General features: G+C 47.7%; 1 protein-coding gene across 3 annotated transcripts in view; it reads left to right on the top strand.

Moving 5' to 3' along the window:
- The window catches only part of Snph (syntaphilin), a 43,767-nt gene that overhangs the window by 18,113 nt on the left and 4,815 nt on the right, over positions 1–20,839 (top strand). Inside the window, exons 3-5 of one of the 3 annotated variants that reach the window (XM_023707912.1) lie at positions 14,472–14,568; positions 15,258–15,365; positions 18,542–18,691. In XM_023707912.1, coding sequence (XP_023563680.1) covers positions 14,519–14,568; positions 15,258–15,365; positions 18,542–18,691 — 308 coding nt within the window. In that variant the 5' untranslated portion in view covers positions 14,472–14,518. Of the gene's footprint in view, positions 1–14,235; positions 14,569–15,257; positions 15,366–18,541; positions 18,692–20,839 lie in introns of those variants that run through there. The other 2 variants (XM_004647651.2, XM_023707911.1) reach the window with 2 other exon arrangements.

Below are 20,839 nucleotides of genomic sequence, written 5' to 3'. Positions count from 1 at the left end.
TGACTCCTTCCTTCTCATTGATGCCTATTAGTCTCACATTGTTCATCTTTGCATCGTCTTGCAGGTATTGAATTATTTTTTCCTGCATTGTACTTATTTTAAAGAGATCTTTTCTTACTTTTTCACTAACTGCAATGGTGTCTTTCAGGTCAGAAAGTCTATTTTCATTTTCCCTCAAACGGTTTTGCCAGCTTGTGATTAAGGTTTTAATTTCCTGTGTATCCCTTTGAACCTGTTTCATACATTCTATTTCTTTCCTAAATTGCTTATTCAGGGGTTCCATCATTTTTATATTCTGCTCTATTTTTTTTATTAAAACCTGAAGATTTTTAAAGGGTACATACTACTACTTTTATAACTATATTTACATTTTAAAATGTATCCAGCTAGAGCTAAGAGAGGCTCTTCAGTCTGTGACCTTTTTAAGATGACTGAGAGCCTCAGTGTGTGAAATGTGAGGAAGACTGTGAACCTTGAGCAGTGGTGTTAGGCTCTGAATATGTATCATCTATTGATATTGTTACAAGTAGACCTCAATTTACAGATGACACCAAGACTTGTAGTCAGTTCTCTGTTCCATACTCAATTTCTGGTTCTCCCATGCTAGAGTCCCAGGTCCTATGAAACTCTTGATTCTCAGGAGAAAGGGCAGGTGAGAGGGACACTTGAGCACACCATGTTAGAGTCATGAGGGCTGAGCTCTCCCAAGTTTTACAGGGCAGGGATCAGTGTTTACCAGCAGCTGGGAGGCAGAGAGAGCTTGCTGTCTACTCCCAGAGGCTGTGTTCTCAGCTTTACCCATTAGCCAGCCTTGAGCCAACTACTGAACCTTGCAGAGTGGTGTGCCCTGCCCCCTTGGGCATCACTGCCTCTGGGGATTCAAGTTCCAGCTCCGTACTGATGGACTTGAGGCCTTGAGCCAGTATCAGCCCAGATCCCAACCTCAGACTCTCAGCCAACAAAATGATGTTAGACTATACCAGAGATTCGAAGTGCCAATTCCAGGCAGCCAACAAATTGAACAGTCCAAGTCTAAGAGCAATAGCTTAGTCAGAGTTTTGGCCAAAAGAAGTCATTCCTTAGCCTAAGACAGTCATTGGCAAGCAGGAATGTAGGCATCTAGATTCAAGATTCATGATTAAGGACAAGCCAGAGAACTGAGGGGGGTTTTGTTTGTTTTAAGACTACAAAATAGGGTCAGTGAGATAGCTCAGCAGCCTAAAGCACCTGCTTAGGCAAGCTTAGGCAAGCACGGGGACTGGGGTTCGATCCCTGTCTCTACATGCTGTGCCAGCCCCACTCCAGGGCATGCTGAGCTGGCCACCATGACCAGGCATGGGTGACATGTGCTTGTAATCCCATCCCAACACTGGGGAGGCTGAAAACAGGAAGATCACTATGAGTCTGAGCTGCATAGTGAGACTGGTACCAAGTACATTAAAAAAAAATAGTGATAGAATATGATACAAAATTTCACATAACAAAGTAATAGGAATTCAACAATGGTTGCTATATTACATGATGCTATCTTCAAATTAGTTGCTCAGGCTACAAGATATAAATGTGCAGGATTCATTTAAAGAAATTCAAAAGACTGAAAAAAAAGAATAAAAAGAAAAAAAATTAAGTATTAATTGTTCTTTTCAATAGAACAGCAGAAATCGGCAGTACAATCATCCAAACTATTCTGCATATAAACCTAAATATATCTTTTTCCCTTTTTTCATTTGTCCTTTTCTTCATCTCAATTTTTTTCTTTCTGTTGAACAAATTATTTTCCTTTGACATTATCTATTGTACCTTCTATATTTTAATTACTCTTTCAGGTTCTCACACTAATGAGATAATATGATAGAAAACTTAAAAAAAAAAAAAAAGGAAATCTCTCAATATATATACATTGACTTAAAATGTACATACATGCAGGCCGAAGGAAACTGGTCTGTAGCCATGATGTGGCCTAGGGGGTACTGCTGTGGGACCACTGTTGTCACCTGCCTCCTTAGTACCTCCTGACTTGGGCTCCTGTGGGACAGACACCCCTGAAGGCAGGCAGCTCTGAGCAGACCAGCTGTAGGCCTGTAAGAGCCAGGGGGCCAGGCCACTGAAGGGGACCAGGCTCAGCCCTGCTAGTCCTTGCCAATTACAGTCTCCAAGTTCTGCCTTGCTTTTGCTGGAAATCCTGTTCCAGCCATGCCCTGCTCCATGGGCCAAAGACACTGTGCTCAGCAGCACAGCTTCCTTTCTTGTGACAGTGATGAACCTGAAGTGGGCTTAAGGAAATGGGCCCAGAGAGTGACTAGCTTGAGAACACACAGCTCTGGGCTAATCTAGGTTTGCATCCAGGATCACCTGAGCACTCACACTTCAGTCATTGCACCATCGGTGCTCTTTTGAATGTCGTTGTCCGTTGCCAGGAGCCAAATACAAGCCAATGAATAGGAACACAGGTAGACAAGTATGCAAGTCAGTGGAGATGGGGAACTGTACATAATATAGTTGATTCTAGCTATTTGTAGTAGTTAGGTTCTATAAAGGTGCAGAAAACATAAATTTTTGAGCACTGAACCATTGCTCCTAAAGGAAATACAGGGTTAAGTTCCCAAGGGCCTCTGTACACAAGATTTTCATCAAGACAGAAGTGTGTTCTATAAGTGATGCTGTTTAAATACACCTTCATATGCATTGTTGATTTTTCCATGTGAAACCAGCTACCAGAGCCAGAACTCATGTTTGCACATGATGCATGTGTTGTCTCTGCCAGGCCTGTCACCACCCATGCATGTGCACAGAAGCTCTAGGTAGCAGTTCATCACTGTGCTGGAGGTTGTTTCCTAATAAAATGTGAAAAATGTGGCAGTAAGCAGGCGCTTCCATGTAGTATAAGAGCATAAACAAGACAGTCGCCTTGCTCGAGGACACTGGAATGTGAGTCAAGCAACTCAGTCTCCACCACTTTGTGCTCCCCCACGAATGACTGAATGACTGAATGACTGAATGACTGAATGACTGAATGACTGCAAGTACTGATTTGGGGACTACAAGTCAATTTCAACAAGTAGGTAAATTCATGAATACAGGATCTAGGACTGCTGAGGCCTGTCTACAACTGCTTATCTTTGATCTTTCTCTGAGAGCTGCTTTCAGGGTATTTAGGGCTGTTGACACAACAAGCTGCATTTTCTGACTGTGGAGAAGTCATCTGAAAGGGCAGCTGGAGTCAGTTCTGGTTTCAGACATTGCCTACCTAAAGAGAGTGCGAGACTAAACCAAAAGAAATGAAGTGGGACAACTATGATGGAGCTGGTACCCCAAGAGATTCTGAGTAAATGAAAGTTTCAGACAGGCCCCTGAGTTCCTCTCCCAATCCTATTGTTGAGAGTTTTGTACTCCAGACTATGGATTTGAAATGAATGAAACCCTTCCTACTCATAACCTAGCAGGGGACATGAGCCCACTGATGCTATGTAGAAGAGACTGCAATCATATACACAAAGTTTTTTCTGCCTCTGTGTTGACTTGTTTGGAAGCTCATACTTATTTGGGCGGTGACATCAACCCACATGAAGGCAGACGCACTTACACATTCAGCAAACGTGTAGTAGAAGCCTGTGACATACCAGGTGTTAATCTGAGATAAATAAAACTAAAATGGACACATATCCATACATTCCCTGAGTTTATATGCTAAACACAATGAACAAAATAAACAAAGAAATAGATTAGATGTTACTAAGGACTGTGGGAAAAAGTGGAGGAAAGAGGGTGTGTTTGGACAGTGGACTTGTGTTTTAATGAGGTGGTCAGGGGATGTACACCAAGAAGGTGCCATTGGAACACAGACCTGAGGTGGGAGCATAATACAGTGGGGAAAGTCCTGGGCACAGGCCACGAAAGACAGAAGGGACAGTGTGTGTTAAGGTCATGCAGGTGAGAAGGCAGAAAGGCTAGAGCACAGAGGGTTAGGATACTGTAAATGAGATCAAAGATACATGGACATGAGCTGTGAATCAGCCAAAGTTAGGGCTTGGCTTCTATTCCAACTTGGGAGCCAGGGGAAGGGTTTTGAGTAGAGGAGTGATATAAGCTGATACATGCCCAAAAGAGGTCCTTCTTGCTGCCCTGTAGAGAGTGTAGAGGGCAAAGAGACTGTGGCATCCCAGGGAGGGATGGTGGTGTCTTGGGCAAGGGCATGGACAATGGAGGTGCTGACAAGCATCAGATTCTGCATTTATTGTAAAAGGGGAGAAAACCCTTACAAGTTCTTCTGATGCATTTGAGACTATCATCTAACTGGCTGGGAAGATGGAGCTGCTGTGAATTGAAATAAGAAACAGATTTCTGAAGGAAAGACCAAAAATATGTGGCAAGGTCCTGAAATTCTATTGTTGGGTAGACAGCCATCAGTTTATCATTTTCTTCTTCTTTTTATTTTTGTGCCAGTAGAATTAAGAAGAAAATAAAAGGATCATATAGTCAAGAACCTCTGAAATATAATACTAAAATACTTCATATTAAGATTTTGGATCAGGATAAGGATATACTAAATTACATTAAAATAAGAATAAACTTAGATAAATCAATAATTACCCTATATCAGGACCTTCCTAGGAATTTAGCATGAGTTATTGCTAATCATGAATGTCTTTTTACACAAAACTAAATTAGCTCCGGGCTGGAGAGATGGCTCAGTGGTCTAAAGCACCTACTTGGAACAAGCTTGGCAAGGCATCAGGGACCGCGGTTCAATCCCCCAGCACCACATGCCAGCCAGCCCCGCCCCCTGGTGGGCTGAGCTGGCCACACACACACACACCTCTCTCTCTCTCTCTCTCTCTCTCTCTCTCTCTCTCTCTCTCTCATAAATAAAAATAAAAATAAAATAAAAAATAAAACTAAATTAGCTCCATGTTACAGATAAGAAAACTAAGGCTTAGACAATAAAATGGTATTTCCACTCTCATGAAGATGGCGGCTGGTAGAGTTGGGACTGTACACCCAGGCATTTCATCCTAGAACCACCATGACTCTTGTACTGTACTAGGTTACTTAGCCTCTTAGCAAAGGGAAAAATTCATTCCCAGAAGAGGGCTTTTACAATAGGATGCAAATGTTTGTAGGCTTTCCTTTTATAAAATGTTTTCTCATGGATATTGAGGACTGCACCCAGAGCCTTTTCACAGAACTATATCCTTGGTTCATTTTTAATTTTGAGACAGAGTCTCACTAAGTTACCTAGACTGAGTCTGAACTTGTGACCTCCCTGCCTTAGTGACTCAGAGTGCTGAGATTACAGACACATGGTACTGTGCCCAGATTTTAAATCATATGCTCACTTTGGCTAAATGAAGAAACAGGACTGCTTTTCCTGAGACCAGGTTATTTGAAAGAGGGGCTTATAAATTATCTACTTCTCCCAGCAAACCCAAACCATGCTGAGCAGTGTCAGATGCCAGGATCTTACTGAAGGTGAGAGAATTCAGCATGACACAGGAAATGCCAATGTAAATCAGCTGGACAGGGACCAGCTGCTGAGAACACAAGGCATCTGGCATCTGCAGGAAGAGAGAAGCCAACCAGAGAGAGGAGGGTGCTGGCTCAAGATGGGCTTGGCTCAGCCTGGAAGCAGCTTAGCTGGGTTAGCTGTGCAGCATACCTCCATGCTCAGCTCCCAGGAGCTGCATGAAGGAGGGTGAGACTTGGCTCCCGACAGGAGCTTTGTGCCCAGAGTGCCTGGTGGCATCAGAATGAACTGCAACCCTTTGGCCTTGTGTCCCCGACTGCTGTAGCTCACACTGTGGACTTTGGTAAGTCCTGTGTGTTCTACTTAGAAAATGTGGTGGTTGGACTAGGTTGTCATTAAATGCTAGAGAGGGAGAGAGAGAGAGAGAGAGAGAGAGAGAGAGAGAGAGAGAGAGAAAGAGAGAGAGAGGCAGGCAGGCAGGCAGGCAGACAGACACTGATGCTGAGTTGATGCAATTGCCTATTTTGGCTTCCCAGGAGTGTGGAAGCTCTTGATCTCAGACAGGGCAGGAGCTTTCTCTGTTGGAAGGGGCCATGATCCCAGGCTGATGTGATGCTATCCCCATATCTCTTTAGCCCTTTCATCCTCGTGGTCACGACCTTTCTGTCTCTCCTGAGCAAAGCACAGCACAATGTAGCAGACAACTTAGGCAATTTCTGCAGGTGCCAGCTTTCTTCTCTCTCAGGATGCATGTGCAGGCTCCCAATGAATGGGCTGCTTCTGCAGCAAATTCCACGGGAAATATTTCTTTTAACATTCATTTTAGGGATATCTATCTCTTCCAAAGAATTTTAGTTGTGTCCTGCTTTCCCCTAGCCACAAGAACAAAACTGAACATGTTTTCCCTTTTTTATCAGTGGCCAGGAAGCTTAGACTCTAATCTAAATTCTATTTTTTTATGTTTATACTTGTGACCAGCTATAGTATTTCCTTCTTCCCAGGCCTTAATTTCAATGTGTATGTATATTTTCATATGTCATTTGTGAGCTGCCCTAAGATTGACAGGACTTCTGTCTTATTTCTACGTTTTCCTTCCAAGATTTTTATTTGAAAAGGTACTCTTTGTTCTTATTTTGTTGAGCTTTTACCTGGATCTAAGGAGCAGTGAAATGCAGGGCAGAAGACTCAGCACTAGAGCCAGGGACCACCACAGCCCAGGCTCTTCTGGGCGACCTCACACCAGTCAGTCACATGTCTTTCTGGTTCTCCATTTCTCTCTTTATAAAATGATGGACTCTCTTTATAAAATTCAACCCAAGATCTTTTCCATCCTAGGCTTCAGAGATTTCAAGTTGCTATGTGGGGTAAGAACACAGGGCACTGACTCAAGGATCCTGAGAACTAAGGCAAAAATCGGGGTCGGGGAGAGATGAGAGTCCATAGGAATGGAAGTGCTGCCATCTTCTCCATCTGTGACCTTTAGAGCTGACACCTCAGAAGGAGGGGCACAGAGAGAAGCAGGGCTGAGACAGGCTTGATGGCTCTATCAGTCAGGAAGCCTAGGGAAGCATATGGGGCAGCCAAGGTTGCTGGAAGGCCTCCATCTGCCAGGAGCCACTTGTCAGGCAGTCACCAAGCAGTTGGTGCTATGGGTCGTTTGTTTCCACACCTCTCCTTGAGTGTCTGCAGAGAGGCAGTCCTGCAACAGCTGGACTGGGAGAAAAATAAGAACCAGAGTTCTCGTGTAGCTCCCTTCCCATATAGGAGGTCTGGACAACCATTGATGCCCAGTTGACTTAGCAGAGGTGTCCATAACTCCAGAATCACCCCTGATCCTTTTGGTGATACACAAGACCCTAAAGGGAAAAAGAAAGATCCCCTTCCTGAATTACTACTAGTAATAGCAATAAATGATCAGTCCTTTAATTTCCCCAAAACTTCCCATCCCTCTATTTATAACCTTGGTTGGATTCCAAAGATACAGCCAGGGCCCAGAGGGTAGGTCCCACTGATTCCATGAGGTAGTGGAGACTTAAAGAGATCACCCAGTGACCCTGGATCATCAATAGGGACCATGACCAACAGCAGAGATCACGTGATGTGGCTTTGAGCTGCTGAGAGTTTCTTGGTGGAGCATTGCACAGCCTTAGGCTGCTGGAAGGATGTGGTGGGAGTTAGAAGAGACAAGAGCGTGGGTCCTTGGAACAGGAACTTTGTTTTTACCTACAAAACTGAGAGGAACAAAGACAGACTTACTCTGGTGTCATGAAGGATCCTTCTAAACAGCATCTATGTGATGCTCACCTCTTGTTTCTGTGATGCACTGCTTTTACAGATGTGTGAGAAGCCCAGGACCTAGGGACGTAGTACCTTGTCTCCACTATTGTACTTTAGTATCTCTTAGAAAAGTCACTTCTTTCTTTTATGCAATTTCATGATCTGTGTGCTAAATCCATTCTATTTTGAGACCTTCCCAATGCAGTAGAAATGAAAGTGCAAACAATGTAGAGGTCAAAGATGCCACCTCATGACTTTGTAACCCCCTCAGCTTCAGGTTTTCTGTGTGGACTAGAACAGTCTCTGCCTGGCTTCCCTCTGCAAGGAACATTAGGAGGGGTAGCCTCCATCACGGTCTCCTCTAGCCTGACGCAGGGCCAGGTGGCCGAGGAAAGACCTGGGCCCAGCTCTAGTCCTGTCCTGCACTGCTTGCTGAGCCATCCAGATGATCGCCTCCCCTCTTCTGGTCAGTGCCTGCTTTCTTAAAGTTGCTTCTTTAAAATTTGTTTTATGTGACTTTTCAAAAATTTGGTTTTCATTGAGATATAGCTCACATCCCATAAAATTCATCATTTTAGCTACTCAGAAGGTTGAGATAGAAGGATCAGATAGTGGAGGCCAATGTGGGAAAGTTAGCATGAACTTGTCTCAAAAAATAAATTAAGAATGTACTATTATTAAAAGTGTGCTTTAGTATATTAGCAAAACATTTTCATCATCCCTTGAAAGAAACTCCATGTCCATCGGCAGTCATCCTCTATTTCTTCTTTCCTTACTTCTTAGAAACCACTAAGATATAATATATGATTATTTTGTATCTATCATTTAGCATAATGTTTTCAAGGCTTGTCAATATTGTAGCATGTGTTAATATTTCTTTTCTGGCCAAGTAATATTCCATTGTGTTTATCTGTCACATTATGTGTCTTTGCTCATCTATTGATAGACACTTATGATTTGGAAAAGTGCTGATGCTAACATTCCTGTATTAGTTTCTGCTTAAACACCTATTTTCCATTCTTTGAGAAGTACACCTAAGAATGGAGTTGCTGGCTTGGATGGTTATTCTGTACTTCGCTTTCTGAGGAGCTACCAAATCATTTTCCACAGCAGCCTTACCATGTTACATCCCCACCAGCGATGTACTAGAGCTCCAGTGTCCCCCCCGCCCTGATATACTTGTTATTATCATCTCCTTAAAGCAAACTACTGAGTGTGACTACTCACTGTAGAAAATCTTATCAAATAAATTTAACCTGCTGTACCTCCATTTATTTTTCTTGACAGTGTTGGCAGTGGAACCCAGAGCCTTATGCATGCTGGACAAGCACTGTACTGCTGAGCTACATCTACAGCTCTCAAATCCTTTTAAAAACAGTCTTACCCATGTGGAACACTCAAAAGAGGAACCTCTGAGCCTGCCCCTCTCAGCAGCCCAGAGCTAAAGCCCCTAAAGGACTTGGAAGACCCAAGCCCGCTGCCTACAATGCTCACTCTCACCTGCAGAGATGTCCTATGTAGCAGCTCCCTCAGTCCTCAGGCTCATTCTGATCGCTCAGGAAGCCTGTGCCACACTGGCTGAGTTGTGAAACTTCCCTGCTATGGTGAAAAGGACTCCAACAGGGATGGCACCAAACCTGAGGTGGCTGTGTGGGAGAAGGAAGTGAGCTAGGGAAGTGCCCCTCTGGTCTTGCTTTCCAACTCTAGGAAGGACAGCTCTGGGCTCTGAGAAAGAGTAGAGCAGAGGGTGCAGAGGGTGCAGAGTCTGATGAGGCTATGGAGGTTCTGCTGAGCTCAGCTAGGAGCTGTCCTGGTGTGGCAAAGCTCTGAGGTTTGGAGTCTGGCAATTGGAGCAGTGCCTGGCAGGCATCTTCCATGCCATCTTCTCCTCGGGTTATTATTCTGGGAGCAACTGGCACTCTGCTAGGGAAGGTTCCATTTTCTGGTGTTTCCTTAGCAGAGAGAAGATTCTTCCCAGTATCTTCTGCTGTCTCTGCAATGAGATGCTTTCCACAGCTTGAGTCATCAGACATGGCCTGTTTTGTTCTCTAGGGCTTTAGAGTTGCTTTCTTCTTTTATTGATAGCTAGTGTTTTGAAGAAAGATAATTGATAGTGCATACAGGGGCCTCTTTTCAGTAAGAAGGTCAGGCCAAGCAGGGCTTCTGATTTTTCCTCCATGCCTTGCTGATGCAGTCAAATGCTCTGAAATATCGAATTTTCCAGATGTGGAAACAGATGCTCAAGAGTCCTTGTAATTGAAGAGGTAGAAAGGATCGGCTGGAAGTCCACTATTTGGGGAGTGGCCCCAAAGTTGGAGACCATTAGATACAGAAGCACCACAGAGACCATCTAGTCTAACTGCTTGCTCTTGCTTCTGTGTTTCAACCACTGTGTGGCTGGCTGACAGCTGTATGTTGATCGTGCATGTTCCTATGAATGTCCCCACGGGGAGTCTACTGAGTTTCAGCCCAGGCACAGCTTGCTAAATGGTCAGGATGAGAGTCTTTGGTGGAGAAGCTATATAGCAGAGCCAGCTACACATACAGGTTGAGCAGGGCTCTCTCAGACATCACCAGAGAGTCTGGGTAGGTTAGATGCATGGGATTTAAGAACCAGCATCAAGAGTTTTGCCCTAATCTTTCCTTGATTGGAAGCCTCTGATGAATTTCAAGCAGGATCTAGGCCTTCTGCTCAGTTGCTGCTGCCCCTGCCCTGTCCTAGCCCCTTCTAGCTCCTCCCCTGGAAGATTTTAGTAACCCCCTCACTGCCTTCTCTCTAGTTTCATCCATTCCCAAAATACTCCACTACCCACCCAGAGACTTTCTTTAATACAAATCTACTTGTGCCCCTCTCCTTTTAAAACGTGCCCACCAGGCATGGTGGCTCACATCTGTAATCCCAGCACTCTGAGACTATAAGGATCACAAGTTGGACCCAGCCTGAGGAATCTAGTGGCTTAGTGAGACACTGTCTCTAAATTAAAACATTTTTTAAAGGGCTGGAAATACAACTCAGTGTCAAGGCCTTTGGCCAAATCCCCAGTATTACAAAATGAAATAGAACACAAAAATTTTGTAGTTCTCTGCTGTTCATAGGACAAGACCCTGCCTTAAATGGTGCTGGGTGGCCTGGCCCCACTTCCTCTTGCAGACCCAATGCCTGCTACTGTGCCTTGCCTTCCCTGGCACTTTGGTCTCTTAGTAACTATGCTGTTAAATCACTCATTGTCTTTGTCCAAGTGCTCCTCTCCTCCCACCTTTGAACTCCTATTTATCCTTCAAGTTCCAGCACAAATTTCTGGCTAGAAGATTTCCCTCATCGTTTTGAGGCTACCTAAATGCTTTGGTCATGTTTCTGTTTTGGGGGAAGGGTTTGGTGGTACTGGGGATTGAACTCAGGACCTTGAACTTGCCAGGCAGGTGCTTATTCTACTGAGCTATCTCCCCACCTCTGTTTCTGTTTTGAAACTCATATCACATGGCAATTATCTTCTTCCAGGATCCTGCTGCTCCCATCCTGAGTGTTTCATGTGTGCAGGCCCTGAGCCAAGCCCTGAGGCATTATTTCACGTTATTCTCACAGCAGCCATAGCAGGTGCATTTTATTCTAGCCCCACTTAAAGATGAGGATGCTAAAACTCAGGGAGGTAGCATGACCTGACCAAGGTGTGTGGCTGAGGAGTGTCAGAGCTGAGATGTGAGCAGATTATCTGTTTGATCCTATTTCATCCTATTTTCTGGATCTCCATTAAAAGGCCCTCAGGAAACACTGGTCAAGTGAAGGACCAGTCAAAGTGGTGGATATAGTGAGATTTCTGGGGGTGGGTGAGATGACGAAATGGAGAGTGAAGGGGGGCCAGGATTTCTCAGTGTAAAAGAAATGAGACACTATTAGCCCCGCTCCCCCTGACGTGGGGCTCCTTTCCCCTTCCATCCAAGTGGCAGCCTCTGGCCCCCTGGGGATAGGCTTGTGGGACTCAAGGCTAAGCAGGTGGCATGGTAACTAATGCCATGGCAACCTGCCTCCTCTCTGGGGCCCAGAGGAGAGAGAACCTGAGAAGGCACAGGGTGCACACTGAGGCTTCTGAGTAGGATCCTGGCTTGGTAGTTTCCTTTGAGCCTGGGTGGCTTCTGCCCTCCCATGAGGGACCTATCTGTGAGGTCCTGTCCCAGCAGGGGAAATGCTACTTCCACCTCTGTCTCAAAAGGATGATTGGTTCCGGCTGATCCCAAGAGACTGTCAACTGCGTCCAGGTACAGAACCATCCTCTTCCCAAGCCAGCCAGGGAGGAAGGAAGAGGGAACTCAAGAGGAGGATGCATTGGGTTGCCAAACAAGGTAGTAGCAGAGCCAGAAGGAACAAAAGACTTCATTGTCCCAGGCCACACATAGCTCTAAGCAAGTCTGGCATCTTGCCTGCCTCCCAGGACCTAGCCCCAATCTCTACCTGCAATTTTCTGGCTTCTAGCAACAGCCCCAAGCTGGCTCTACAGAAAGAGATCTGTCCTAGGGTGTGAGTCCTACCTTTGTCAGCAAATCATCCTAGATGCCTGACCTCCTCTTTGCAGTCTCTCAAAAGCCAGGAGAGTGGACAGTGGTGATAAAGTGGCCAGAGGGGCAGGCAGCATGGGCTAGAAGCCAGAGCTCAACAGAACTGCAGCTGTGTGACCTTTGATCTCAGGCCTCAATGAGATCCAAAAGCTGTTGAAAGTCATGCGCTTAGGCACACCAATGCACTCATCAGGGTTGCTCCCTGACCACAGAGGAATCAGTCAGTGACATATAATCCTTGAAGCTCTGGCTCCCCATAAGGGAAGATGCCTGCCCACCCACCCTGGCTACTCCTATTCCAAGTTTTTCTGTGGCCAGGAGGATTCAGCCACTTGTGGCCCTAGGTGGAAGGGCACAGCTGGCTCCCACTCCAACCTGCCTGGTGGTTCCTGTTGTAGGGAACAGCCCTGTGTCCACTGGACCTGCCCAGGAACCTGAGGCATGATGGGTGGGGAGTAATGCCAGCCTGGGTGAGAGCTCAGGTGACAGGCATGGTGCTGGCAAATCCTGTAGCCCAGCACCCAACACCTCTAGGCAGACAATGCTGGCAGTGTCCAGCCCTCCGGGGAACAGGCCGTGTTCTGTGTCACAGCCAGGAAACAGGCCATCTGAGCAGCGCTTTTGTCTGCTCAGGAGACAGCCCTGCCACCATGCAGAAAGACCAGGCTCCTGGGAGGTGCGGTGTGGGAAGGGGATGGTCTAGGGCCAGAAATTCCAGAGTTTGGGCTCCAACCCCTCAGCACCTGATGCTGGTCAGACAAGCACATGTTGGGAGTGATCTGGGCATGTCCCTTCTCTCTCAGTAGCTCTGATTCCTCACCTGTAAAGGGGACTAATCACAATACTTCCTTATAGGGCTGTTGGGAGAAGTCAGTAGCAGAATGTACGTAATGTGTGTAGCATGAGCTCGATCTGGTGTGTGGCTGGGTAAATGCTTCTCTCTTAGCATGGGGGGGTGGTGTCGAGAGGACAACATCCTTAGTCAAATCTCCTACCACCCAGCATACTGTCCTCAGTCCCTGCTCTGGATATGGAAGGAGGGGGCATGGGTCTCTGTAACTGCCCCAGAACCAACGCTCTGGCTGCAGAGAGCTCAAGCCTGTGCATCGGACTCTAGGAGCTTTGTGCTGATGCCCTCCCTGCATGCCCTCTTCCCCACACAGCCTCAGTTCTGTCCAGCATGGGGCCTCTTCCCTGCAATACCTCACCCTTGCAGCCCAGGCCCCAACCCAGGAGAGCCAATGGGCCTGAGTCTACCTACCCACTTACCAAGAGTCTCTCCTGGCATGGACTTTTGCTGCTGGGCCACCCAATGGGATCCCTAGTAGCAGGTAGGGAGGACTTCTGCTCCTGTCAGCTGAAGGCTTTTACCGCGTTCAGTCTCATCAGTGTGTTTCTGGAAAATGAGGAAGTCAGCATTGCACAGATGGCTATGGGAGGCATGGAGCGATCAGGCAAGCATGGACGGGTAGCTGCATGTCCTGTGTTGTGGGCAGGTGCCTGGGCATGCTCACAGGGATGGGTGCTACACATTTTGGAATGTTAGGACATGGTACTGTTTCGTGGTCATATACATCCATATGTCTTTCTACATGTGTGCTGGTATGTTGGTCTGTCTTGTCTCCCCTATAGACGGGAAGCCCTGAACCACAAGCCAACTGGGAAGGTGATGGTTGACAAGAACAGCCCAGCCTAATTTGGGGTTCCTGGTTCTGCCCCAGGAGCCCTCCAGCCTGCAACATTTGCCAAGGAGGGAGGACTGAACGGCAGGGAGGCAGGGGTCTGAGTGTCAGGGACCTGGGAGAAGCGGGTCGGCTCACAGAGTAGAAGACTTGGAGCTGCACCGGGGAACAGGTTCCTGCTGTCCTTGTGATCTTGTGCAAGACCTGCACCCTGTCTGGGGCACATTCACTCATCTGGAGAACACCGGGTTGGACTGATGACTTCCCACTGCCCCTGAGATTTTGACCATCGATCGTGACTCTAAGTCAGGTGGTGGGAGGCTGTGCACCTTCCTGTTAAATTCACTGGTAGAGGTGGCTGTGGCCTGAGCCTGGTACTGGGGTATTCTGCTGAAGGGTGAGAGGAGAAGCTATGCCTGGCAGTGGCCCCAGCGAGAGGATGACATGGCCTGGCCCGGCACTCCCTGCTGGCCCCCCAACCCGTCCTCTTTCCTCAGCCCCAGGGACACCGCCCATCCCACCCCTCACTCGGACCCGCAGCCTCATGGCCATGTCCCTGCCAGGGAGCAGACGGGCCTCCGCTGGATCCCGCAGGTGAGTCTTCACTTGCCCTGAAGCTCTGCTGCGGGGTGAGAGAAGGTGTCCTCTGTCTCCCCTGCCACTGACTTACACTGGGACTTCCAGCAAATCATACCCCCCTTTCCCATCTTCAACATGGGCTTGAAAAGATTGACCTCCTCTGGAACTACTTAAGTGCTCAAATGATGTGTGGATACAAAAGTTACCTGGAGGTTCAGATCACTGGATTCTACCAGTCCCAGCTCATAGACGTTGCTGCTAGCTGGAAGGATGCGGAATCCACTCCACTTCACTTCACTCCGCCTCCCCATTTTCACCCCAGAAACCATTCTTCCTGTCCCACTCCTACGTGCCCCATTCTTTTCCCCTAAGTCTGTGCTGGTTTCTCTCCCAGGTTTGAAGGACTCTGAAAGTTGGGCTTTGGGAGGGATATAGAGGCCCCACCCTTATCCTGCAGCCTTGCCCAGTCCCTGCCTTTGCCCTGGGAAGCCAGGAGGACCAGCCTCTTCCTGGCTTTCCATCTTGACTTGCGCTGTCTGTTCTGTCACCCTTGTCTGTGCACCTCCCGCTCCTCCCTGCTTGTCTCCCTGCTGGTGACCCTGAAGTGGGGGCGCTTTGAGCCGCAGCGGCCTGGCAGTGTTTGCTCAGTGCCCACAACTGCCCCCCAGCCAGAATGAGCACCTGCCTCTTCTCCCCGCCTCCAGGCGCACCTCTCCACCCGTGAGCATGCGGGACGCCTATGGCACCTCTTCCCTCAGCAGCAGCAGCAACTCAGGCTCCTGCAAGGGCAGCGACAGCAGCCCCACCCCCAGGTAACTGCCCTACTGCCAACCAGTCTCTGAGCTGGCCAGGAATCGTGGCTCTGGGTTAGGTGGCCAGCATGTTGTTCTGATTGTCCCCAGCTCCAGCCCTGACTTACTGGCTGTGAGAGCTTGAGCAGGTCACTTCACCCCTCTGAGCCTCAGCTCCAGTCTATAAATTGGGTGTAACACCCACAACACAGAAGCAAAAGCAGTGGCTTGAACAAACGAGGGTGATGCTTTCAGAACAAAAATGAGAGAGGTAAGCTGCTCCCTGAAGCATTGCAAGGCCTGTGTCCTCTCTTCCTGTGCCACTGTCATTGGAAAACAGCTTTTGTCTGCATCATTACAAAACAGCTTCTGTACTACCAGCCATTAGGTCATCCTTTCAGGAAGGAAGAAGATAGAAAAGACTAAAGCTCTGCCCGTATCCTGCCTGGAATTGGGTCATGTGACTGACTAGATGCAGGTCCCCTTAAGTACATAGAAAGTTAGTGCCCCCATGCACAAAATCACAGTTCTGTTGGGAAAAGGCAAGATGGGAATGGGAGGCAATCCCAGAGCTTGCCAGCTTGCTCTTCTCAGGGGACATTTTGAAAATAGTAGAGGTGACATTAGAAACACAGCCTGTGCTAAGTTTAATTTCAGGTATCATGGACCAAGATTTGAAGAGCAGAATTAGGTTGGAGAGGCAAGTGAAGGGGACCTGTGTGTCATGGAAGGCTAAGAGGTAAGAGCCGTGGAATCATGGCTCTGTGGTGTTAAGAAATAGTTGGCAGTAGGAAAGTGCAGGGGCAGCCATGGCCTTACAGTCAGATACTTCCTGTGTCTGAGTCTCCATTTCCTTGTCTGTAAAATGGAGCTAATAACCCAGAGACTTCAGTGAGTTGGTATCTGCAGACCACATATCCTAGATTGCCAGTAAGCACTGTTCTGGGACTTTAGTCTGTGCTCTTTTGTCTTAAAGGATGTGGGCAAAGAGACCAGGAAACACTTTCTGGGGAGCCTTTTTTGTTCCTTCCTTGGGGAAGACGTCAACTGTGCACAGTGATGTCCAGAGCTTTGGAAGCAACAGTTGTCAGAGTTTCTACTGATAGATTTTTGATGGGTAACAGGCATGGACAGGACCTGTAACCCAGCATCCTGGGCTTCACCTGACCTTCTCCCAGGGCCCAGGGGACAGGAGCGATGTATTAACTTTTCTATGTAGAAAAGTGTTATTACTGGGAACATCAATGATTTTTCATTAGTAACAGATTTTTGTGAGTATCCCATAACTGTAACCCCTGGGGCAGTCCCACTCTTCAGACTGAGCGCTGCCTCTGAGGAAGGTCCTCGTGCCTACCATGAGGGTGACTGTCCCTGGGACCTCACTGCAAATAGCCAGGCTTTCCAAGGTATAAGTAGCGGAGAGGTATGCACTATAATATGTTTTACTTCTCAGTCATAGATGGATGGATAGATAGACAAATAGAGATATAAGATACATATTCACATATATGTTAAATATAATTTTTTGAAAGATAGAGCCAGTGACTAAAAATGTGTGTTAAACATTTTGGGGGAAATACCCATAAAAACAAATGGAAATAAAACAAAAAACAATCACAACAAAAAATGGAAAGAGTTAAAAGTTATTTTTCTCTAATTTTTTATTCTTCTAGTTTAATTAATCTTGGTTCTGCCACTACCATCACCACCTACCTCATCCCAGTTATGGGACAGACTGCTTTATATTCATCATAGGTCTATGTCCCTCTGACCAAAGCCCTTGCAGGGCCAGCAGATGCTTCAGGATGAGTGTACGGGGCTTTTGCACTGTTTCTCTTTTAGAAAGCTATTTCTTAGATCAGAGGGGTGACCCCAAGCTTTCAGCCCACACCACCACGTTGCCCCTTGTGAAGCAAGGATATGTGTGACTTGGCTTGAGTTAAACTTGGGGGCCATAAGGTGAGCCAGTGCAAGAGAACAGCATTTCTCCTTCCAATCCTGCTACTGTGTTCTCAATAGTCACAGTCTATGCACAGTTTTTCTTCAGTAAACAGTACAGAGCTCACATGAAACCCTAAAAGTTTCCTCCAGCTAGGCTGCATTAGCAAAGGCTGGGCCTCACCAGGGGCTATCTCACCAAACCATATCTGCCCGTCTCTGGAGCAGAGTGGGATGGCAGCAGGCCTGAGTCTCTAGTCAGGTGGAAATGTGCCCATGATTTTAAGCTGAGATCCAAAGCATTTCTTTACAAACAGAAGAACCAGCAGCCAGGAAGCCATGGGTGGAGACATCTAGGCCACACTCTGTTGTAGAGTCAGGGTGTTCTCCTTTCCTGGAAAGCTTTGACCCACTCTCACCGCTGACATGCTCATCCTCTGGGTGGAGATTCCTCCCTGCTGTCTTGGAGGAATCAATGTGCTGTGTATGTGCCACACAGAGCCACTAACAGGCACAGAACTGTGCACACCCAGCCTGCTGCAGCACAGGGCTCCACTGTTGACTGCCCATACCCAGACCAGCAAGTGTCCGTGCAGACACACACACACACACACACACACACACACACGAGCAGGGGTTGTCCTGGCACATGAGATTACCCATGAGGGCAGCAGGAAGAGGAGGCTTCTCAGGCACTGTCTGTGAACATATGTATCGGCAGCACACACAGACCAGGAATATCCACACACTTAGATGTGTACTCCCAGTAAGTGCACAATTAATGCACACCTGCATGCATGTGAGGGTGGGCAAGGGGAGTGTGCACTGGATATGATATGTGTGCTAGGACAGCTCTGCTCATGCCGGCAGTGCCTGCACCAAGTCTGCTTTCTCAGATCCATCCCTGCACTTGGCTCTGGAGAGGAAAGCCCTCTACCATGTCTCCTCTCCAGACACTTTGTCCTTACTTACATGAAGCCTTCTTCCCCATCCCAGGCCTCCAGCCCTGTGCTCACTCTCAGGGTTCAAGTCTGGAAAGCTAGGCTCTGTGTGCCCACTAGGATGGGCTGTGAGTTTAGGGAAAGAGCTCATCTCTGTGGAGCCAGCAGCCTCTGGAGGACGGAGGCTTCCCCACACCCAACATTGCTGTGATGACAGCACAGACAATGGTGGTGCACCAGGCTCATGTGCACTGAATGCAACACCCATGCACTTTCCACCCCTTCCTCCCCTATCCCCTGATGGGCATCCACTTGCAGGCGCTCTATGAAGTACACACTGTGCAGTGACAACCATGGCATCAAGCCGCCCACCCCGGAGCAGTATTTGACTCCGCTGCAGCAGAAGGAGGTATGCATCCGGCACCTGAAAGCACGGCTGAAGGACACGCAGGACCGGCTCCAGGACCGGTAAGTAGGCAACTAGGACATCCATAGGGTTACCCCCAGCTCCATCCCCACAGGAACCAAGGACCTGGAATAGACCGGAAGGAAGAAGTAGCTGGGGCTTTCCACCATTCACCTGCACTCTCCTTTCCTGCAACAACTTGTCCAAACTCACTGCACACACACTCCTCCAACTGCCCTTGACTGCTCTAGGTAGCTACTCAGGCTAGGTGGGGAACAGTTTACCTGCAAAGGGCCTGTCCCCTCAACCTTTCACCTGTGCATACAAGGGTGGGCAAGAGAAGCATGCATTAGAGAGGGAATTTAATTGCTTTGCCTGCACACCAGCTGCACCTGCACTCCCAGGGCTCCAGAGAAGAAATCTTTCTCCACCCCATGTCACTTCAGTGATGAGATGAGTTCTTACCCTCCACACCTTCCTGGATCCCACCTCTCTGTCCCTGCAAACTATTGCTACCTCTGTCTATGGATTGGTCCCTTCTGGATAGCTCAGAATGCATGGCCATGTCTTTCTCAACCAGAGTCCTGCCTAGGATACAGTTCAGTCTGGATGTGTTGTGGTTTGGAAGGAGTTCAGGGCAGCATTTCATTGGCCTCTTTGTCTTAGAACTAGGAATTCTATCTCTATGTCCTGTCATCTTTCTAATGACGCCCAGGAGCTGCTTGGCCTTTTTCTCTGATGTTCTCAGGGAGCAGATGGCCATCTCCAAGCTTTCTTGTTAGGTTAGCTACACTGGTCAGAGCAGACCACCAGGCCCCAGATTAGGCCTTGTGGTTTGAGCAGGATGACTGTGGGGGCATGCTCACGCTCACATCTCAGTCTGGGTAACTCTTGCAGGAGCCCATGGCCATGCCACTCCTCCCCATTCTTCACAGCCTCTGATTTCCCTCACAGCCTACCTTCTGCTCCGATCTTTGAAGAGGACGTGTTGTGATGCCTCTTTGCACCATTATGTGGTGTGGCCACCACCCTTTTCGCCCATCTTGCTTCCTTAGCAACCTCATCCTTCAAGAACCAGTTCCTGTGTAATGCTCTGCAACCCACTGAGGCATGGACAAGACTGGGGAGCTGTTGTGCTGTGGGACTTAGCTGGCACTAAGGAGAGAGGAGCAAGGACCAGCCAAGCTGAGCATGCCCACTGCCTTCTTCCAAACTCACCTCTCCTAGGGTGAAGTGTGAGTGAGGAGTGGGAAGAGAGGCCTGGAGGGTTACCCTGCAATGAGGCCCCATGTGAGGCAGGAACAGTGATGAACAGGCATTCCCCCTACCTGCTAGAGCATCTGCATTGCCACTGTGAACAGTTCTGGTGTACTGCCCCCACTGGATTGCTGAGTTCTTTGTGTCATAGGCCCCCTCCCCAAAGATACTGTGGTGACTGTTATGGAGTTCTGAGACCCATCAACCTCATTACCTTTAGAAAAACATCGAATGAGATTCCTGGGCCCCATTCCTGAGTGGAATTTCCAATCTGACTTTGAAAAGCCTGTGGTGCTTGATCTGGGGCAGTCACTGTGCTGAGCCCATAATCCCTGCAGTGAGCTAAGGAGCTGGTGGTGGAGGAAGAACGTCCAGGCAGATTAGGCCTGGTGAACAATTTTCCTCTTCTTTTGCTTCTTTCAGAGACTGTCAGTCTCTGTTCAGTCTTGCTCTGGTTTTGCCTCTAGACTCCAAGGTATGTTTTCTCAAGGTCATCTGCCTCCCCTACAACCCCTGAATCCACCTGTAAGTCAGAGAACGAGTGATCACATTTCCCTGATGCTTGCCCCTTCTCTCAATAGTAGCAGCTTGGTGCTTACCTTGTGCATCTTTCAGCCTCCCCCTTTACAGTAGGCAGATAAAAGAAACTTCTAGCATGAACGAGGGAGAGCCATCCTGTTCTCATCCTGCTACAACTCATCTACCATGGCTCATGCCTCCACTGGAGGGAGGATATGAAAGCATCAGCTCCCCCCACCAGAACTGAAGGTGGTTATCCACTCATGCCATTGCCATGTCCCCAGGATGTCTGGCCACATCTCCATCCATTTAAAATTTTCATGCCCTGCTTTGGAAGGGAGCCATATTTCTTTCAATATAGCAGAGATTTTTATGTCTAGTTACTCTTGGTTAATATTAAGATTTTATTAGGTTTTTACAACAGTAGCACTTAT

The sequence above is a fragment of the Octodon degus genome, unplaced genomic scaffold (assembly GCF_000260255.1).
Source record: "Octodon degus isolate 3935 unplaced genomic scaffold, OctDeg1.0 scaffold00317, whole genome shotgun sequence".
Taxonomy (NCBI): domain Eukaryota; kingdom Metazoa; phylum Chordata; class Mammalia; order Rodentia; family Octodontidae; genus Octodon; species Octodon degus.
The sequence above is the reverse complement of the archived record's forward strand: the minus strand, read 5'-3'. Positions and strand labels throughout refer to the sequence as shown.